Source organism: Capra hircus, chromosome 7, assembly GCF_001704415.2.
Source record: "Capra hircus breed San Clemente chromosome 7, ASM170441v1, whole genome shotgun sequence".
Lineage (NCBI taxonomy): Eukaryota > Metazoa > Chordata > Mammalia > Artiodactyla > Bovidae > Capra > Capra hircus.
In genome coordinates, this window is record NC_030814.1 from 100,842,661 (window position 1) to 100,862,575 (window position 19,915).

At 50.6% G+C, this 19,915-nt stretch overlaps 1 protein-coding gene across 1 annotated transcript in view; it reads right to left on the bottom strand.

The window, feature by feature from the left end:
• Window positions 1-19,915, bottom strand: part of BRD4 (bromodomain containing 4) — an 86,378-nt gene that overhangs the window by 23,160 nt on the left and 43,303 nt on the right. Inside the window, 7 exon segments of the mRNA XM_018051299.1 lie at window positions 992-1,120; window positions 2,387-2,749; window positions 3,393-3,475; window positions 3,478-3,681; window positions 5,181-5,316; window positions 6,605-6,742; window positions 10,258-10,576. Coding sequence (XP_017906788.1) covers window positions 992-1,120; window positions 2,387-2,749; window positions 3,393-3,475; window positions 3,478-3,681; window positions 5,181-5,316; window positions 6,605-6,742; window positions 10,258-10,542 — 1,338 coding nt within the window. The 5' untranslated portion in view covers window positions 10,543-10,576.

Here is a 19,915-nt window from a genome sequence, read left to right on the forward strand (position 1 = left end):
TCCTCACTTCCTGAAGCATTCCACAGCTGACAGAGAAAGCCTGGGGCGAGGAAGCCCCACCCAGACCCCAGGAGAGAGCCTGTCGCGGGGTGTGTGACGTGGACCCTGTGACAATGGGTGGTCTAGCCTGCTCTGACCCTGAAAGCAGAAGTGCAACCTGGGGTCTCAGGGAGAAGAGGCTGGGAATTTTCATTACATGTGATTTCAAAAAATTATAATAATGAAAACAGGTAACAGTACTAAATGTTGACTTTATTCTCCATAATTTTTAACTCCTGATCTTCCTACTCCAAAGATATGTCTCTGCTGAAATTTGGGCATATGTTGTTCCTTGTTAAAAAAAAAAAAAAAAGAAAGAAAAGTGGAGCTAGTTCACATATTTATGTTGTAATCTGCCCCCTCGCCCCCACCCACGTGTGCACTCCACAGCACACACCATCTAGAATCAGCCTGAAGGGGCCAGAATCCCACCCCATTAGGGCTCCAAGGCCACACAGAACGTCTAGAGGCAGCCACCCTGCAGCAGGAAGGCAAACATCACGGCTTTCAAGGCTCTAGTGAATGCCCGCAGGTGAGCAGTTACTCCAGCTCACAGCTGGGACAAAGTGTCTACCTGGCCAGAGTGTCCCTCGCCGACTTGAGCCAGGTCTGTTTTGGAGAAGAGCTGGGCCATGCACAGGATGCGCACGCTTCCGGCCAAGGGGAATCGGATGCAGGGGGTGGGGGGTGGGGGGGGGCTTTCAGTGGAACACCCCAAACCCAAAATGCCCGAGACCAAAACCAACCGCCCTACCTTAATCAAAAAGGAAATAATCCCAATGTAAAATATACGTATTATTCTGACTTCAGTCCACTCTTCCAAAGCAACATGGCATTATACCAAAGCAAGAGACAAGTAAAGCCTGCTGAGGCCGCCAGAGGCCTGGCCCACCCAGGACCCCAGCCTGCTCTGCTGCGGGGTGCCACGCCCGGAGCTGCCCTGGAGCCTCACCTGGAGCTTGCGGGCCATGGCCACCACCTCATGGTCAGGAGGGTTGTACTTGTAGCAGTTAGAGAACATCAATCGGACATCGGCACCAAATTCCTGAGCATCACGGTACTCACGGGCCTCCAGTTTAGACTGAAAAGACAGGACGGGTCCTGGTTAGTCATGGCTACCCCTGCTCCAAGAAGGGCTGTCTGCAGGAGCAAGTCAACCTCTCAATGGCTCGGAGTTTAACACAGACCTCTGGGCTGCAGTCCATGGGGTCGCAAAGAGTCGCACACGACTGAGCGACTTCACTTTCACTTTCATGCACTGGAGAAGGAAATGGCAACCCACTCCAGTGTTCTTGCCTGGAGAATCCCAGGGACGGCAGAGCCTGGTGGGCTGCCGTCTATGGGGTCGCACAGAGTCGGACACAACTGAAGCGACTTAGCAGCAGTAGCAGTGGGGAGAAGTTATTTACCTCAGTCCTCAGCATCAGGTGGACACAGAGATACTTTAACAGCAAGTTTCAAGGCCAGGAAATGCCCTGCTAGCGTCTAACCCACTGTGCCTGCCAAGAGTACACAGGATCCATAGAGACAAAGCTTAAGCTACAACTGTAAAGAGAGGGCTGGGCCTAGTTCTGACCTGGCCTGTACTTGTCCTGTTGATGTCGGACAGGACACCAATCAAAAGCAACACAGCAATGTCCTCTGCTCTGCCCAAGTTTGGACAGGTTTACTCCACTCCCACATGGAAAAAATGCCAAAGGATTAAAATAAACAAAACCAAAAATGCCAAGAAAATGCCAGCACTTGGGACTTCCCTGGTGGTCTAGTGGCTCAGATTCAGAGCTCCCAATGTAGGGGGCCCTGGTTCAACCCCTGGTCAAGGAACTGGCTCCTGCATGCTGCAACTAAAGATCCCATGTGCTGCAACTAAGACCCAGCACAGCCAAAGAAAACACACACACACGTTTAAAATAAATATATAAACACATATATAAATATATATTAACATATATGTAAATATATATACAAACATATATACGTTTAAAATATATATATATATTAAATATATGTGTTTTAAATGCCAGCACTCACATGCCTCTTAAGAGCCTGTCAAAGTCACCACTCTCCAAACCCTCCTGGAGCGCCTGCCACGCGAGGGTGTCTATGGGCACTGGGCCTTGAGACCACAGAGGGCTAGCCTCAGATGGACGAAGAGGCAGCTCTGCTGACCAGCAGGGTCCCAGGATCTCGGGGGCTGCAGCCCTCCACAACCCCCAGCAGGGGGCGCTGGGCCGCTTTGGATTGGTGAGGAGATTTAGACAGCTCCTGAGATTGGGCCCTCCTCCTGGACAAGCCTCAGAGGTGCTGGCCTTTCCTGTCCTACGGGGTCAGGGACACATCCACTCACCTTGATTGTGCTCATGTCCATGGGGTGCTTGATGATGTCACAGTAGTCATGCAGGCCCAGGGCCTCCACGTCCACGGGCTTGTAGAAGGGCCAGGCGTAGGCCGCGTGCTTCTTGGCGAACATCTCCTTAAGGATGCCGCTGCAGCACTTGAGCTGCTCTGAGACCTTGCTGCTCTTATCTGGCACCGGGTGCTGCTGCGAATCAGGCACGTCCTTCTTCGGGGGTTTAACAGGCCGGCTGCTCTCCCGCCGGGGGCCCAGCTTGGCAGTCTTGGGCTCCGGGGGCAGTGAGGGCGGCTCATGAATGGGGTCGATGGTGGTAGGGGTGGTGGTATCCGCTTTCCTCTTAACCCCTTTCTTTGTCTGCCAAGAGCACAGGCGCGACAGGCATGGTCAGAGGCAGCGGCTGGCACAGCAGGCCCTCAGGGTCACTCCTGAAGCCAGGTCCTTTCTAGGGTCTCAATTCTCACAGGGAACAGGGCCCAAAGGTGAAGGACTGAACACAGGGAGACCCTGTCCCACCACTCTGTTCTGCAGCTGGGACAGGACCCAGTGGCAGGAGAAAGCACATAACCGAGTGTGGGATCTGCTCACCAGAGGCCAAAGGGACTTCTGCAAGCAATTTCCTACAGGCCAGGGACCTCTCCCAGAGCCCACCCCTGTCACTGGCCACCCACAGAAGGCACACTCAGAGGCTACTTAAGACAGGGTCTGCAAACACACAGTCTAAATTAGAACCGGGAAGGGGGCGGCAACCACCTGGGAGGCGTTACTCAATTATGGGATCTCTGGGTCAGCAGCTTTGGGGCTGTGCTGATTTAAACACAGCTTGATGTCCCCTCGAAATACCCACAAGTGCCCTGGGAACCAGAAGCATTGGCAAGGATGAGTGACTGTCTCCTGTAAGCCTCACTGCAACTGGGGGAGTGGGAAGGCAGTCCTTTTAGCTGACGGGGCGGAAGCTACAGAGTGACCAGGCTGGGCCACACATACACAGGATGCTCACCTTCACAGGCTGTGGGGTGGCTGCAATGATGGGCGGGTGGCTCTGCACGGGCTGGGGGGCTGGTGCAGGTGGGGGCAGCGGCTGGGGGGCACTGGCGGGGGCGTCTGCAGTGGCTGGGCAGGTACCACTGTCATGACAGGGGTCTGGACGATGAGGTCTGGGGTGACGGCAGGGAAGGGGTGAGGTGTGGCCTGCACAGGTGGAGGATTCTGCTGAGGGGTCTGGGTCTGCGGAGGAGTCGACGCTTGCGTTGTGTTTGGTACCGTAGAGACGCCAGGTTTTGCTGTCCCTATTGATCATAAAAGGGACAGGTGGTTAGATGCCAGGCCTGTATGCTAGCTGACCTTGTGGGGACACTGCCACAGGTGGTGAGCACACAGTGGCATGGGCATGGCACACAGAGTCACCAGAACGATTTGTCCAAGAGATGGAACAGCCCGAACACCCTGGCCCTCAGACAAATCTGTCCACCTGTCCTAGGAGGCTCCAAGAGCAGAGGCTCACCACATTCCACACTTCCTGGGGTGTCCTGGCTCCAAGTCCTTACTCAGGCACAAGGACCCCTTCATGAGCATGAAGGCTTGAGCCAAAGGAACAGGAAACTCATGCTGAGACTTAGCACCAGGACAGTGATAGCAGAAAAATATTCCTTGGCACTTTCAGGCAGAGCTGTCCTCATTCCCAGAAACGCTGCCTTCTGAGTAAGCATTTCTGGCAGGAGGCCAGGATCGGCAGTCCATGCCAAGGTTTCTGGAAACTGGCAGCCCCCCATCCCTCTGAATCACAGGGGCAGGATGGACAGCTGCTGCCCTTCAAGACTGGCTCACACTGCCTCCCTGCAGCAGTGTGGGTGAGCCAAAACACACAAGGTCCCACAGCTACCCAGGTGAATGAAGCCCAAATGCCTCCCAGGAGGGAGGCTGGGGCTCCTTGGTTCTGAGTATACTGGACACCCGTGGGCAGGTTCCACAGCTAAGAGGTGACCATCAAGACCAGCTCTCCTTGGCTCCCCCTCAGCAATGCAGGGGAGATAGCCAACCCCCTTCACTCCCATGAAAATACCCCTGCCAAGCAAGATAGGAAGTCAGGTGAAAGCTTGCTCCTTAGAGAAGCAAACAACTCACAGCACAGGCCACCCTGCAAGCATCATCTTTCTGCAACCTGGGTGCTGCAGATGGCAAGATGCAAAAGGCAACTGTGAAAACTTCCTGGACAGAAACATTTCACAAGTAGGCTACTCCCTACCAACTGGCCTTCAGAATGGTACGTCTGGCTGGGAGGCAGGGGTGGGGTGGGAGCTAAGACAGACAGAGTTTGACTTCAGAAGACTATCCAGTAGCAGGTATGACTGACACAAGTGGATTAAGATAACTCAAGTGACAAACCTTAAGGCTCTAGGATTAGTTAAGACTAAGAATGCCCTTGATCAGATCAGTTTTATCCAAAGTGGCACTGGTGAGATGAAAAACTCAAATACTTTTGAAATACTTAAAAAAAAAAAAAAGTTACACTTTCTTTTTAACTGAAGTCCATCGAGAAAGGCAAGGCCCAATGTTTCCTACTCTGGTGGAGGGTCGTATGACCCTCTGGGCTGGCTCCCCTGATGAACCTGGCTCCACCATATCCAAAACAGCAACAACACAGGTAGCATATAATATAGCCGTCTTCCCACCACTCTAGTCTCCCAATGAACTCGGAGAAGGCTGCCCAACTAGGGAGAGAGAAAGCCAATTTTCTTGCTGTTTCAATGTGAAGCTAAAAGTGCTAGGGCCACTGAAGGCACCCTACCTGCTTCTTTCCTCCCACGTCCTCTTCCTTTTGCCTGGACTATCACGATCTCAGTTTCTTCAGTGGGCAGTTCGTTGATTTTTTGCAAGAAGAGCTTCTCCAGAGCTTCTGCCATTAAGACTATGTCATCTCCAGGCTAAAAGAGGAGACACACACAGTGAGGGTTGGAAAGCCCTCCCCACCTTTCTAGAAAGAACAAGAGCTCCCCATCCTAGGTCCCAGGCGTGGAGCATCGTATTCAGAGTCCTCCAATCTGAACTGCAAAAGGCCACAACACAGCTATACTACCTGGCACTGTGGAGGCTTCCTAGGCCTGCAAGTCTGCTGCCTCTCCAGCCTTTTACCTTCTGGCCTGAGAAACCATCCTAATGCCTGCAGTATCTATCAAGCACTGCCAACCACAGACAGGGGTCCCTCCCTTGACGCGATGCAATTTCACCAGATACTACTTGGATTACACAGGATGCATGAGCAGAGCTCCAACAGCGTTCCCCAGGGTATTGCCAAAGCAGCTCACTGAGGCTTGGGGAAACGCCCATTCCTCACTGCCTTACGGGTATCCCTCAACTCCCTCAGCTCCAAATGGAAAACTCTACCCGCACATATTTCCCTTAAACCTAGTGATGAGAACTGAGACTTTAAACAAGTGATCTGGCTTCATGGCATAGCCAAGATGAATGGTTTGGCTACTGGGTTAAGACGTGATCCTTAGGCCTCCATTCAGACCCTGCAAGGGGACACTCAATTCTACGGCCATAGGCTGTTACTGATGGTCATGCTCACAGCTGCGGAGGCAGCAGCCCCGACACTGTACCCTCTCTCACATTTAGGCTTCTGTCTGAGCACATCTTTCTTTACAACTGGGCTTCCCTGGTGGCTCAGCTGGTAAAGAATCCGCCTGCAAAGCGGGAGACCTCTTTTGTTTAATCCCTGGGTTGGGAAGATCCCCTGGAGAACTAAACGGCTACCCACGCCAGTATATTGGCCTGGACAATTTCATGGACTGTACAATCCATGGGGTCGCAAAGAGTCGGACACGACTGAGCAGCTTTCACTTTCTTTACATTTTTCTCTACATTTCAGTAGATTCCTTCCCGACAATTTGAGTCATCCTAACAAACTTTTTAGTGATTCACTACTGTTCTTTTCACATCTTCTCTACTAAACATGCTCAAGAACCAAAGGCCCGAGGGCATCAGAAGCACATGCTTCCAGCTAACGAGGATGGCTTAGAAACACAGCCAGAAGGCTACGGGCCTCAAGACACACGCCCAGTTCACGCACAAGGTCCCACTCACCTCTGCCGCCAGCAGTCTCCTCTGGCCAGACTGCACTCTACCTGCACCCACAGCCCTGCCCACGGGTTCCAGACGTGCCCACCACCTCCACTACCTTCTGCCTCTCCACCAGCCCCCACATCTCACCTTGTTGTAGATGTAACAATTTGTAAACATAGTGTTGAAGTCCTGGATACATTCCTGAGCATTCCAGTAATAGTTGTTTTCCAAGCGCTTCTTTATTGTTCCCATATCCATAGGTGTTTTAATGATCTTATAGTAATCCTGGAGAGCAGAGAGAGCGAAAAGGGCAATGTCACCTCCGCAGCCAGGCAGCACTCACGGGTGGGGCGCGGATCTCACCCCACCTCACGCCACAGACACGCAGACCTAAGCTCTTCCACCGCATCAGTGAGCCATCTCATGGGTGGACTCCAAGATAAAGTGGTTCACAGAAGAGTTGCTAAAAGCTGAGTGGCAATTTAGAATAAGTAACAGGCAAAGTCGCTCAACCTTTAAAAAAGTGGTTCTTATCTGGTAAATTAACCCACGGGAATTTCTGCTTTCTCTCCACCATGTGAAATTATCCACATCCGTAAAATATATTCAAGCCTCAACAACTGGACCCCTTGCTTCCTGTCACACTGAAGCACCATGGAGCAAAAGCCTCTTATCTTCAGTTCATCTCACTTCCATTCCTTTTACCTACATATCGTCTATAGTCTATCACTAAGGATCCAGCAGTGTCTGGATACAGCTCAACAACTAACCAGGTTAAGTGCCAGATGAGAAATCAAACGGAGAGTCCTCACTATTCTTAGTTTAAAAAAAACACAAACAAAAATTCAAAATTCCAGCAGACCCACTCCTCAAACCTCTGGATCTTATTCTACAAGTGCTGAACAGAAGACGTCAGACAGCAGGTACAGATGTGGCGAAAGCCCTCTCAATCAAACTCTCTTCTACCATCATACCTTTCCCCAAATCTAAACCTATCTTAAAAGCAAATGCGTATGATCAGACAGGGCCTGGGTTTCCAGGAGGAAGGACCACAGAGGGGCAGGCAAGAAGGTGCACCTGCACGCAGCTCACCGGCCCCACTGAGGGCCACTCTCTCTGAGGCTCCCACAGTCAGGCCTAGGTGAAGTACCAGAATCGCGTCACCTCCCGGGCAAGCCTGATGGCAGCGGGGCAAGTCCGTGCTTTGGCAAGCACTGAGGTCCTGCCCAGGAACAGAGGCGGGCAGTGCTGAAAAAGTGAGCCAAGGGTGTGAGGTTCTGAGTTGCTCTAACACCCACAAGAAAGGAACAGAAGTCGCTGGCATACACCTGAGAGCTGGCACAGCTCACACCCCTGACCCAAACGGGGCTGCAGGCACAAGCATACGTACCCTGGCAAACAGGCCTCAAGAGGACACTGAACCAGACTTTCTATACTATTTGCTCTGACCACCTTTCCCAAGAGAACCAAGTCCAAATATATCTGCCCTGGGGGAAACTCAGATTTTATTCCATGGCCAAAGATCATGGGGTCACCACCTCAGATTGGTGTCAGGTGCTTGAACTGGCCATGGGGTGTCGAAAGTGGTATGAGGCCCAACAAGACAGCAGCTGAGGACAGAGCAGGGAGGAGGCGGTGAGACAGTGACGGGTGAGGGTGAGGGCCGGGGGGACTGAAAGGGAGGCAGGGGCTTAAAGGGCAAGACGACTCATCTGCACACGTGTACAGAATGACAGAAGCAGACATTCCAATAAGGCCAACAGGGACCAGAGGCCGAGACACAGGTAAAGATCTGGAAGGGATCAGAAAATAGAGAAAGAATAAACTCTTCCCTGAGATGGCCCTATTCCCATTTCCTGGCGCGGGGGCCATCCCTGGAAACTGGGCTTCAGTATGACACTGTTCCTAGCCAAAGAGCCCTGCCCCAGCCCTCTGGGTTAGCCCCTAGCTTGGCCACCTCTGTGAAGACTCCAGATCAGTGTCGCCACCCCCCAGCCTCTTCTTCCTCCACTGGAGCTGCTGAGGGTGACACCAAGTCACACTGGGACCCCAGGGGAGCCTGGCCTCCACTTCAGAGAATGACCTCAAACTCCCAAACCCCTGAGCCTGCCAGCCCACGCACACCCTTATCTGTCCCACTGGCTGGCAGGCCGCCTTCTCAGGATCTCCAGTCCCCCGACCCCCTTTCTGCTCAGTCTTCACCCTTTTAGCTCTCCGTGCCTCTGCTCCCTCCGCATTCACCTGAACAAACCAACCCCTCCCTCCTCCACCTGGCCCTGCCACACTTTCCCTTCAAAGCCAAACTTCTTGAACCGGTGGCTTCACATCCTCACCTTCTTATCCACACCGCTGCAAATCTGGTTTCTACTTCTGCGCCACATCTTCCTAAGGTCACCAATGCCCTCCTAAAGTCCAACAAGAGGGTCAGGGTGGAATCCTCAGCTCTCTGACCTTCCTGTAGTCTCTGATGTGAACACCTGAGGGGCTGCTCTCTGTTGGTGACCCTCCTAGCCTCCTGCTCCCTCCAGTGCTATAAAAGCTGTGGGCCCCCTTGGATTCCAACCACAGTGCCTCCTCTCCCCATTCTTTGCATGTGCTCTAGAAAGGTCACCTCACCTGTGGGTCCTGCACAGCCCAGCCCTTAGTCTAGCTCAAAGCTGGTACTGCAAGCTCTCCCAAGAGCCTCCTTCCAGTGATGGGCTCACTGCCTCTCCTCCTGGTGTGGTCAGTGAGGAGAGCGACCTTTGGAGCCCAGATTCCATGAGGACCCTTCTTTTGTTCCCACTGGCTTTCCTCCACCAGTTCACGACCTGAGCCTGCAGCGCCCCCACCTGACTCTCCTCCTGGGTGCACGCGATGGGTATTCAATGGACAGACAGTACTGGACAGCTGTCAGAGACACAGCGATGGTCAAGCAAGGAAGGTCACACTGATAGGTCCCTCCTCCTCGAGACCAGGTGCCCAGCAGAGGCTGGGGTCCTGCACCAGGGTAGCCCTGACTCGCAGTCTCACGTCTGGGTCAGCTGCAACAGTCATCTAATTCCAACGCCCTTGTCCAGGTGTGTGTGGGATGTGGCAAACAACAGAAGACAATTTAAAGACAATTAGTCCTTGATGCTTTGAAGAAAGGAAAAATTAACACGTTTATCCTGTTTCCTCCCCAAGGTTCAGTTAAAGGCAGAAGTTAAGTTTCCAGAGCCATTTGCTAGGAATGTGGGCAAACAGAAAGCTCACAAAGCAAAAAGGAGAGGAACAGGGGCACAAAAGAACAGCAGCAGGTGCAGCATGGCCACAACACACCCCCTCCAATCCAGGCCACCCCCGAGCGCCTGGCTCCATTCCACCACCTTTCCCTGCCCATGCTCTGGGTGACAACGAGGATGCCACTACCAGAATAGGTACTGCAGCAAGCCAACTCTTCTCAGAATCTGACCAACCACGTCTGCTGAACCTACTGGGTCGGTCTGGCCGACCAAGTCCGAGGAGGGAGGGCCTGGACCACCAAATGACCCCACTTTAGGTCCCCCGAAGCAAGGGCAAGCTGCAAGCAACCCTCCACTTCTATTTCAATCTCGTCACACAATATGTCCCAGAATCGTAGTATCAAAGAGACCAGTTACTATTTAATCCAGTCAGCACCTCTCTTCTCTTCCCCCAATTCCATTCATCAGGACTGCTGAAACCACTCACTCAAGGGTACTGGAGTTTGACTCCACCCTCCCATCAATCCATCCTCACAGGAGCCAACACAGGAGGAGACCTGGAGGACGGCAGCCCAGGACCCTGCCCAGGTTACTCACAGGGAGGTTTAGCTTGACGGCATCCACAGGCTGCTGGAAAGGCCACGCAAACTGGTGTTTCCATAGTGTCTTGAGCACCACTTTGAGCAGATATTGCAGTTGGTTGGTCTGCCTCTTGGGCTTGTTGGGGTTGGAAGTCTCCGGGGGAGGAGGGTTGGTGCTGGCTGTGTTGGCTTGCTGGGGTTGGGCCTGGGCCTGCGTTGTAGACATCTGGGTAGTTTCTAGTCCATCCCCCATTACTGGCAGATTTCTCAATCTCGTCCCAGGGCCGCTCTCCGCAGACATGCTACTGATCCCATCACATTCTTCACCGGGCAATCTACAAAGGAAAAGCCACTGTCAGAGATGAGCCAGCAGAGCAGAGCCATTCACTATGAGACAGCCCCCAGGGCTGTGGCCTCCAAAGGCTGAGCGCCTCTGATGAAGACACTCCAGGCACTGACTAAAAGGTCTGCTCCCCTCAAAGATTCATCATCCAGTAGGGAACAGAGACCAGGAATCAACTTTGAGGGCGAGGCCATGGAGTCTAGAGTCAGCCACGGGCTGAAAGGGGCTGTGGGAGCTATGGAGTTCAGGGGAAGGTGGATACAATAAACAACAAACCAGGTTTTAACCTCTGAGTTTTTAGTGGACACTGTGAGAGAGGATGATTTGCAAGCCTCAAATTATCTCCTCATTAACATTCTTGTTTGTATTTGTGGCTCAGGAAACATCTAGCCAGGTCAGTAATTCCACTTGGTGAGTGGGGGCCAAGCAGGAAGGCCAGGCTGCCTGTTCCTTTTTTAGCCCACACAGTCCACTACTGAGTGCTCACACTTATGCAAAGTATTTTCTTGGTAACTTAAATAATGTAGGTTTGGAGATTAAAGAAATACCACACGGTAACTGCTGATAACATAAAAATGAATCCATACTTGACCTACTGGTTTTATTAACCAGCTTGTCAAAGTTTCTTTATAAAGGGATAGAGGGGCACTTCCTGTGATTCTTTGGGGGCTTGGGGTGGGGGACAGCCCATGTGACCTCCCTCCACCCCAATCAGTGCCTTATTAGCACTCTGTCCATGCATTGCCTCCAACAACCCCTGCTTCAAGCCATACTATGGACATTCTTGCAACGGTGGTTTTGTGCACCTGTCCAGTTATTCTATAGGACAACCACAGGGCAGTGGGTTCATGTTTTTAATGTCAAACTGCCCCTCAGAAAACACACTAACCCACCCCTTACTCTTCACTCTTTTAATGAGAAGAAACGTCTGCTTAAGAGCGTACTGATCATTTGCACTCTTGTGCAGTACTTTTCTGGCACTTCACTACTAGCAAGAAGGACAATCAGAAAGTGATGCAGGAGCTCCTTGCATGTAACGAGCAACTCCAGTAATAAACCCAGGAGTTCAGTGAGGGTAGGGAAACCTCCAGAGCTGAGGAAGTCAGGCAAGGGCTTAGGGAAAGAGGGACCACAGGACTCTGGCAGGCAGAGGGGACAAGAAGAAATGGGGCATACTGGCTGGCTCTGTCCCAGCTTTCTTTCTGGAAGACGCTCAGCACATACTAGGCATTCTGGTTCAGTCCAAGTGTAATTTCAAACAAGGTTTTCACAATGGTTTCCATGAATGCAGTTCTGGCAAAATGTTACTGTTGTTGTTCTGTCGCTAAGCCATGCCTCTTTGTGACCCCACGGACTACAGCAAGCCAGGCTCCTCTGTCCTCCAGTATCTCCCGAATTCGCTCAAATTCTCAAGTTCACTGAGTCGGTGATGCTATCTAACCATCTCATCTTCTGCTGTCCCCTTCTCATTTTGCCTTCACTCTTTCCCACCATGAAGGTATTTTCCAACGAGTCAGCTTTTCACATCAGGTGGCCAAAGTACTGCAGCTTTAGCTTCAGCATAATCACCGAATTTTAAATGCACAAGGTGAGAACTCACTTGTAGTAGTGAAGTCCGTCACGGGGGGAGGGGGTGGAGAGCTGAACCTCTTGGTTGGAGGCCTGACAAAGCCGACATGGCCAGGGAGACTGCTTTCCTTCCAGGGTGCTCTGGCTGACTACAGGCCTAGCTATCAAATGGCTAGAGAACCCAAGAAGAGAGCACTGCTCCAAAGAAAAGGCTGATGCGGGGGCAGGAACCCACGTGGGGAGCCCATGGCCATCGCATGGCAGACTGTGGATCCTAGGGATCCGAATCCTTGTTTAAGAGGAAGGATTGTTCTCTACCCCCTTTCACCATATAGATACAAAACTTAAGAGTGAAAGTGAAAGTGAAGTCACTCAGTCGTGTCCGACTCTTTGCGACCCCATGGACTGTAGCCCACCAGGCTCCTCTGTCCCTGGGATTCTCCAGGCAAGAACAGTGGAGTGGGTTGCCATTTCCTTCTCCGGGGGATCTTCCCGATCCAGGGATCAAACCCAGGTCTCCCGCACTGCAGGCAGATGCTTTAACCTCTGAGCCACCAGGGAAGAGTGCCATTTGCCTATTCTGAGATGGGATACCAATCACTCAAAACAAACAAACAAAGAAGCCCATCACTCCGAATAAGTGATTAATCATTTAACTCAAGGGAAAGGTCAATACTGTCCATGCTAGAGGATGGGTGTGTTACAGCAGTGCCAGTTAGGTGTCTGGAGGTGGTCATGCATCTATTCAATGATGTCCAGCTGCTCCCAATATGCTAGTAAGACTTTAAGGTTTATGCCCTCCAGGTAACTGCCAAGACCCAAGAAGGAAGGGACAGCTCCCACAGCAACCTCCAGTCCTCTACAAGGAGAACACCAACCCAGCTCTAACAACGCTGACAGGAAAAGGGGTTTTGCAGGTGCAAAGCTGATTCCTGGTGCCTCTCCTGCACATATGGTGCTGGAGATGGAGAAGGGGCACCCAGAGTTAAAACCAGACAGGTGTCCGGCATAAAAATGTGATGGAGAGTGATGGGCCAGCAGCCTGTGGAAAGCATCCTCCAAGCCATGAGAGCAGCGTGCCAGGAGCTGAGGACTACGAAGGGGCATTTCCAGAAGCAACTTAATCTGATGGCGGGCCAGTGAACACTGCAACAGCACAACACTCTCAGGAGCACGACTGCTGAGATGCAATCGCTTCCAAAGACAGACGTGGCAGGACAGGTCTGCTTCAGACTCTGAGGATACAAGGCACTTTCCTTTCTCCACCGAAGGGACTTCTGGCACAAGTACGGGCAGAGCTAAGGGCCACGTGCTCCTGAACACATGTCATGCAATGCGCTGTGGTTTGACAGCGGCGATGGAGGTGCTCCTAACGGGGCGGGGGGTGGGGGGGACATAAAGCACAGTGGGCTGGGAGCCTGCAAAGGATGGGGTGGACCCTGGAGCCTTAAGGTGAGTAAACACAGCCCAGTGAAAGGAGGAAAGAGGCCACATACAGATTCAGGGAGGGGAAGCCTCCAACGGCTAGGTGGGATAATGTGCGGAGTCATCTGAAAGAGTGCTCAGAGAACAGAGGCGGAGAGAACAAGGGCTTAGGCTGAATCACTCAACACTGAGTGTGACTCAGGAGGAAGGGAGGAATTTGGCTGAGAGCATGTCACTGCTGACCTCAGGTGAAGCAGGATGTGGAGGGCGGCCTAAGGGGGTGACAGAGGGAAGCGGCCCCCTGGAAGCTTCATCTGGCCGCGTGTGGAACCTTGCACACAAAAAGCATGCCTTCACTCCTGGAGTGACAAGGAAGAGAGAAGAAATTTCTCTAGTTCTCAGGTTTAGCTGATAAAAGAGTGGGACCTGAGTCTCACGGAAGCTAGGTCTTACAGCCACCCGCAGAGTAATAAGGCATGGCAAAGTTCAGGCAGGCAAGTTCACACAACTGCGTCCCTGACGGCAGCAGGCGAGTGCAGACTGCCCTTAGGTAGCTGCCGTTTAATTACTTATTCCCCCTCCATTTCTTTTTATTCTCACCCCAGCATTGATAAGAAAAGCTCCTGTTTGTACCAGTGTTAAAGGTTGTACTAAGAGGTGTCAGCAGACAATAATACTATTTTCTGGATGAAATTTAACAACACTGTTTTGCTCTCATGGTTTCTAATGTTACTGATTATCCATTTATTACTGTGACTCCTGATTTAGTTTCCTTTCAAAATAAAGGTACTATAAACAAAACAGTAAACTGATTTAAAAAAAAAAAAACAGTAAAGGATACAAGTATCAAGATAGGACATGACAAAGATAAAGTGGCAGTTGTAAGGGCAACCTGGTCTTGCCCTGTGATCCTCTTCAGAGGGAAGACGAGACCTACTGCAGGTTCCAGGTGGGGAAGCCAGTGAAAGCTGCTCAGTCGTGTCCGACTCTTCACAACCCAATGGACTACACAGTCCATGGAGTTCTCCAGGCCAGAATACTGGAGTATGTACATGTTCCCTTCTTCAGGGAATCTTCCCAACCCAGGGATCAAACTCAGGTCTCTGGCATTGCAGGTGGATTCTCTAGCAGCTGAGCCACCAGGGAAGCTCAAAAACACTGTAGTGGGCGGCCCATCCATTCTCCAGCGGATCTTCCCAATCCAGGAACTGAACTGGGGGTCTCCTGCATTGCAGGCAGATTCTTTACTAGCTGGGCTACTAGGGAAGCCCAGGGAAGTCAGTAGGCTAGGAAAATTTGCAGGAAACTGCTGGAAGATGGAGGGAGGATGGAGAGGCATCCCCAAAACGGTGGAGACTATGCAGCGTTCCCTCGAAGCCCTCCACAGGTAAGTGAACGGAGGTAATCATTTACTGGGTAGAAATAGAAACTGGAGTTTGGGGCCAATACGGGGGAGACAGAAGGACAAATGACACAGGCAACACACCAGCTGGCCAGGAGCCTTTAGTTTGGTGGCCACAAGCAAGATACACAGAGATATAAGATATGCTGAGTACGGGACATAAGCATCGACAGGGGCAGCACACAGAGAAGGAAATTTGTCAGTGGGATTTAAGAACACCTGGAGGATAAATTTATTAAAAAAAAAAAAAAAGAACACGTGGAGTTGGCTGGGGGAGGGTTTCTATGTAGCAGGACCAACGTGTCCAGAGGAGCGCAAGGGGACTAACGTTAACTGAGGCCCCATCATGAAGGGAGGAATCAAGCTATGAGGATAAAGGCTGATGCACAGTCTGGTTTCTCCTCTTAGATCTCTCCCAGGAAGAAGCTCGCGAATTACACAGCCAAGCCTGTACCAGGTGAGTTCCAGCAGGCAAGGGACAGGAGCCACCCCACCCTGAAGGAGACAGTCTGGCTCTAGGGCAGTGGGGCTCTGTCAGCTACAAGAATGCAGGCCACCAGAGGGTGGAGCCAAGCACATCCCACCAGGAGGAAACAGCCGCACAAATTTCCCATTAAGTGATGGTATTCTGGAAATCCTCAAGCAGTGTCCCCAAGGCAAGAGGGAGTCAAAATAAATGCCGAAGGATGGTGGGCTCTGGACACAACCATTTTCCTTCACCTTCAAGCCATGGGCCTTTGGGCCAAGAAAGTTAAATTTTCTGCTCAAAAAAATGAATACTTTTTCTACAGAAAATCTGACCCTTTTACTTTGCTTCATCTCTATTTTAAACCAGTATGTCTATGACAGAAGCCAAAACATCCTTTCGAGCCTATAAGAACTGGGTAGGTAAACTCCTCAGGCAACTTTCAGAAGCCATTCATTCCTACTGCAGCAAGAACACCTGGGAAACCAACAAGAATCTCCAATCTGTTATGGGCCAAGAAAGAGAGGCACTGGTGAGCAGCGCTGTGTGAGAGCCAGGATGACTTTTCTAAGATACAGATCCAACTGGGTTGCCACCTCAAGTAAACTGGTCCCACAGTTAGTCGCCCCTAGCCTGCACTGTCCCAGCGCCTGGTATCAATCTCCAGACACCACGGTGGCCACAAGGGGCCCCTTCTCTTGTCACCTTCACGACTGTCATTTGCTGTGTCTGGTGCTTCCCTGATCTGTCTCGTGGTTCTGATGGTCAGCCTCCCTCATACATGCAGCTGGGAGCCCTAGGGCCATCTTTACTTCACTCCTGTCCTAGCACACAGCAGGTGTTTACTGAATGACTCAAGTACTGAAGTCACCCTACACTGACCACACACAATGGTCACTCTGGGGCTTTTACATCAATTTCAAAACTCTGGAAAAGGAAACCAGCTTGCATTCTCACATGGAATCATGTGAGAATGCATCCCATCTGAGCTGCAAGCCATGCTTGGGGACTCTGCAGTCCACACGACGTCCACCAAGTGATTAAGCAACACTTGGGCAGGCACTGTGAAAAAGAATGGCAGGGTTGCTGTGACCACTGACACAGGGCATGGGCACTCCTGTGGTGGGGAAGGTACAGAGAGATAAGGCTTGTGATGGCCTGGGGAAGGCGCCACTGACGCAGTAACACAGGCACAGGCCTGGAGGCAGGAGAGACACCAGGGCACGTGCAGAGCCGAGAGGAGGACACACAGGAGCATGTGGCCACGCTGGCCTCATGTCCTCCCTAAGTCCCTGACTGCAGGGCAGGGAAGACAGCGAAAGGAGCAAGGCGGGTGGAAGAGGCACTGAGGTCTGATTCTAGGGACACCGCGAGGTAAAGACCATAAAAGAATCTCATTCCTGCCTGGAATATAGTTTCATCCTCAACTATACCTACACACAGCAGCATGCTGTTTACAGATGCAGAAGATGGGATGCGCGGGGACAGGGTAAATCATGAGTGTGAACACAGGGTGGCTCTCTGTCTGCTCCTGAGTCCTACAGGAAATGAACAGCTCTCAGCACCAGAGCTCTCTTTAGAGAGAGGCGGCTGAAAAGTCAAACTTATAAATCTGCAGATATGGAGGAATTTATTAATTAAATTCTCATGACAAAGTATAAATTGCCTTCAACTAATTCAACCAAAGTTTTACAGCTGAAAGATTCAAAAATGTTGTCCCCTGTTTCCACACTGACCTGTGGCTGAGAGGCAGGAGCCCCCAGGTACTGAGCTGAGACTGGGGAAGGTCAAGGGACAGGAAGAGGATTTCACCTATTGTTTTCAACCCAAAGAAGGCTGAAGGACCCCACAGGGTGTCCAATTCTGGATCTACTCCCAACAGGTATCTTACAGCATGTTCCCAGTTTAGAGAAATAAGAAGAAAAAGATGAAGAAAACTTGGATGGTCAGTGTCCTGGTTCAAAGACTGACTGTTGAGGCACCACAGAGTGTCACAGTGGGAACTATCAGTGTAAGGTAATTGATAATGTTACACCCTACCATATTCAACAATGTCCCATCTCCCACAGCCTGCATTCAGCAGTTACTGTCATAAAAAGCAAATACAGCTGGTCCTTCTTATCTGCAGATTCCACCAACAGCCGATCAACAAAATTTAGGGGGGGGCGGATATTCTAGAAAGTTTTAAAAAGCAAAATTTGAATTGGTAGGCACTGGCAACACAGAATTTACACTGTCTACAGTTACTTTCATAATGTTTACATTACATTAGCTATAAATAACCTAGAAATGATTTAAAGTATAGGCAAGGACAGAGGACATGCAGTTGGTTATATGCAAACTCTATGCCATCATATTTTCTTTATTGGAGTCTAGCTGATTTACAATGTTGTGCTAATTTCTGTTGTACAACAAAGTTAATCAGTTCCATTTATACATATACCAACTCTTTCTTAATTCTGATTCATTGGCTGTGTTGGGTCTTAGTTGCAGGATACAGATCTTCCATCTTCACTGTAGCATGTGGGATCTTTAGTCGCAACATGCAAACTCCCAGCTGAGGCATGTGGGATCTAGTCCCCTGATTAAGGAACAAACCTGAGCTCCCTGCAATGGCGGTGCAGAGTCCAAGCCACCGGACCACTAGGGAAGTCCCTGACTCTGCTTTAGACTCTTCTCCTGTAAAGGTCATTACAGAGTACTGAGTAGAGCTCTTCGTGTTGCACAGTGGGTCCTTAAAAGATCTCTATCTTATATAGACCAGTGCATATGTCATTCCCAATCTTCCGCTCTTAAACCCTCCCCTCCCTCCCCCCACTGGTAACCATAAGTGTGTTCTCTACATCTATGATTCTATTTCTGTTTTTTAACTAAGTTCACTTGCATCAATTTTTTTGGATTGCACATACAAGTGAAATGATATGTGCAATGATCACATGATACTCTTTTTTTCCTGACTTACTTCTCTCAGCATGATAATCTCTAGGTCTATCCATGTTGCTGCAATATAAGAGACTTGAGCACCTCTGGATTTGGATGCCTGGCAGTGGGTGTGATTGTGTGTCCGTGTGTCCTAAAACGGAATCCTCAACAGATACCAAGGGACGGCTGTACCATGTAAAATTCAACATGGGATAGAAAATGTGGGTGACAGATGTCTTAAGGTTCCAGTTCTAAGGTTTATGGAGTTGTGCTATAGCATTAGGCACACATATTCCGTAAGCAACTGGCTATAGTAATGCAAGAATATATTTTTTCAATTCATGTTTTCTTCAAACAGTTGTAAACTGTTGTTGGGATATTAGTACTTACTTTGTTGTTTGTACCTAACTATCCAATAAACAAACTTGTTAGGTATTCCTGTGGCCTAATATGATTTTAAAAAGTGATATGCTACTCCTGCTGTGAACTAAAGGACGGGAACCTCTGGGCTGACTAATGAAAGTTAAGCTGTCAGCTCGCTCTCTTTTTGTCTGCACTGGGCCTCACTGCTGCTCGCAGGCTTTCTCTGGCGGCGAGAGGAGGCTGCGCTCGCGGTCTGGTGTGCAGGCTCTGCACTGCAGTGGCTTTCTCTCACTGCGGGGCACAGGCTCTAGGGCACACAGGCTTAGCTGCCTGGCAGCATGTGGAATCTTCCTGGACCAGTGACTGAACCCTTGTCCCCTACACAGTGGCAGCTGTATTCTTAACCAGTAAACCACCAGGGAAGTCCAAAATACCAATTCTTTTCCTATGTTTACAGTCCCATGATTAATTACTCCTGCTGTGAAGGATATTGCTTGCTATCATTCCAATTCATCTAAGGACACTGGTTAGCAGACAATACAACTGTAATGTTTTTCAAATTTCAACAGAAATATTTTCTTTCCTGGAGATTAGGAGGTGAGACAGACATGGGAGAGGCTTGAGTCTAGGCTTCTGAAAGTAACCAAGAGAGGACAAGAGAAAGACTTGATTCCTGGAGATTCAGTCCCAGCTCTGTCTCTGGAGAGAGGCTGACAATTACACTTTGTATTTGCAGTTCCACCTTGACTCCTGGCCTCCCAGAGGGCCCACAAGCCCACTGACCCCACCTTGACTCCTTCCCGTCCATTCACTCGCCTCTGAATTAAAGTGACATGGCACATAGGCAGTAAGATGCCAGAGAAGGCAGGAGAAATGCAGGTTAACTGGGAAGCCTCACAAACTCTCCTGTGAGATACAGTGACGATACTCAACATCTGTGCTAGGACCTAGAAAAGCTCGTCAGTAGCTAACTGCTGCTTCCTGGGCTGATGCCCTGTACTGAACACTTACTTAACCCTCAAGGCAAGCATCCAAGGGAGGTGGTGGCATTACCGCCTTCATCGTCCTGGCAACAAAGCAGCATAGTGGGTGGTGATCTGGTCAGCAGGAGGTTGCCCAGGGCTGTGTGTCTCTCGAGTGCTCTGTTTCACAGCTGCTTCTGTTCACGAAGCGCAGGGGCAAAG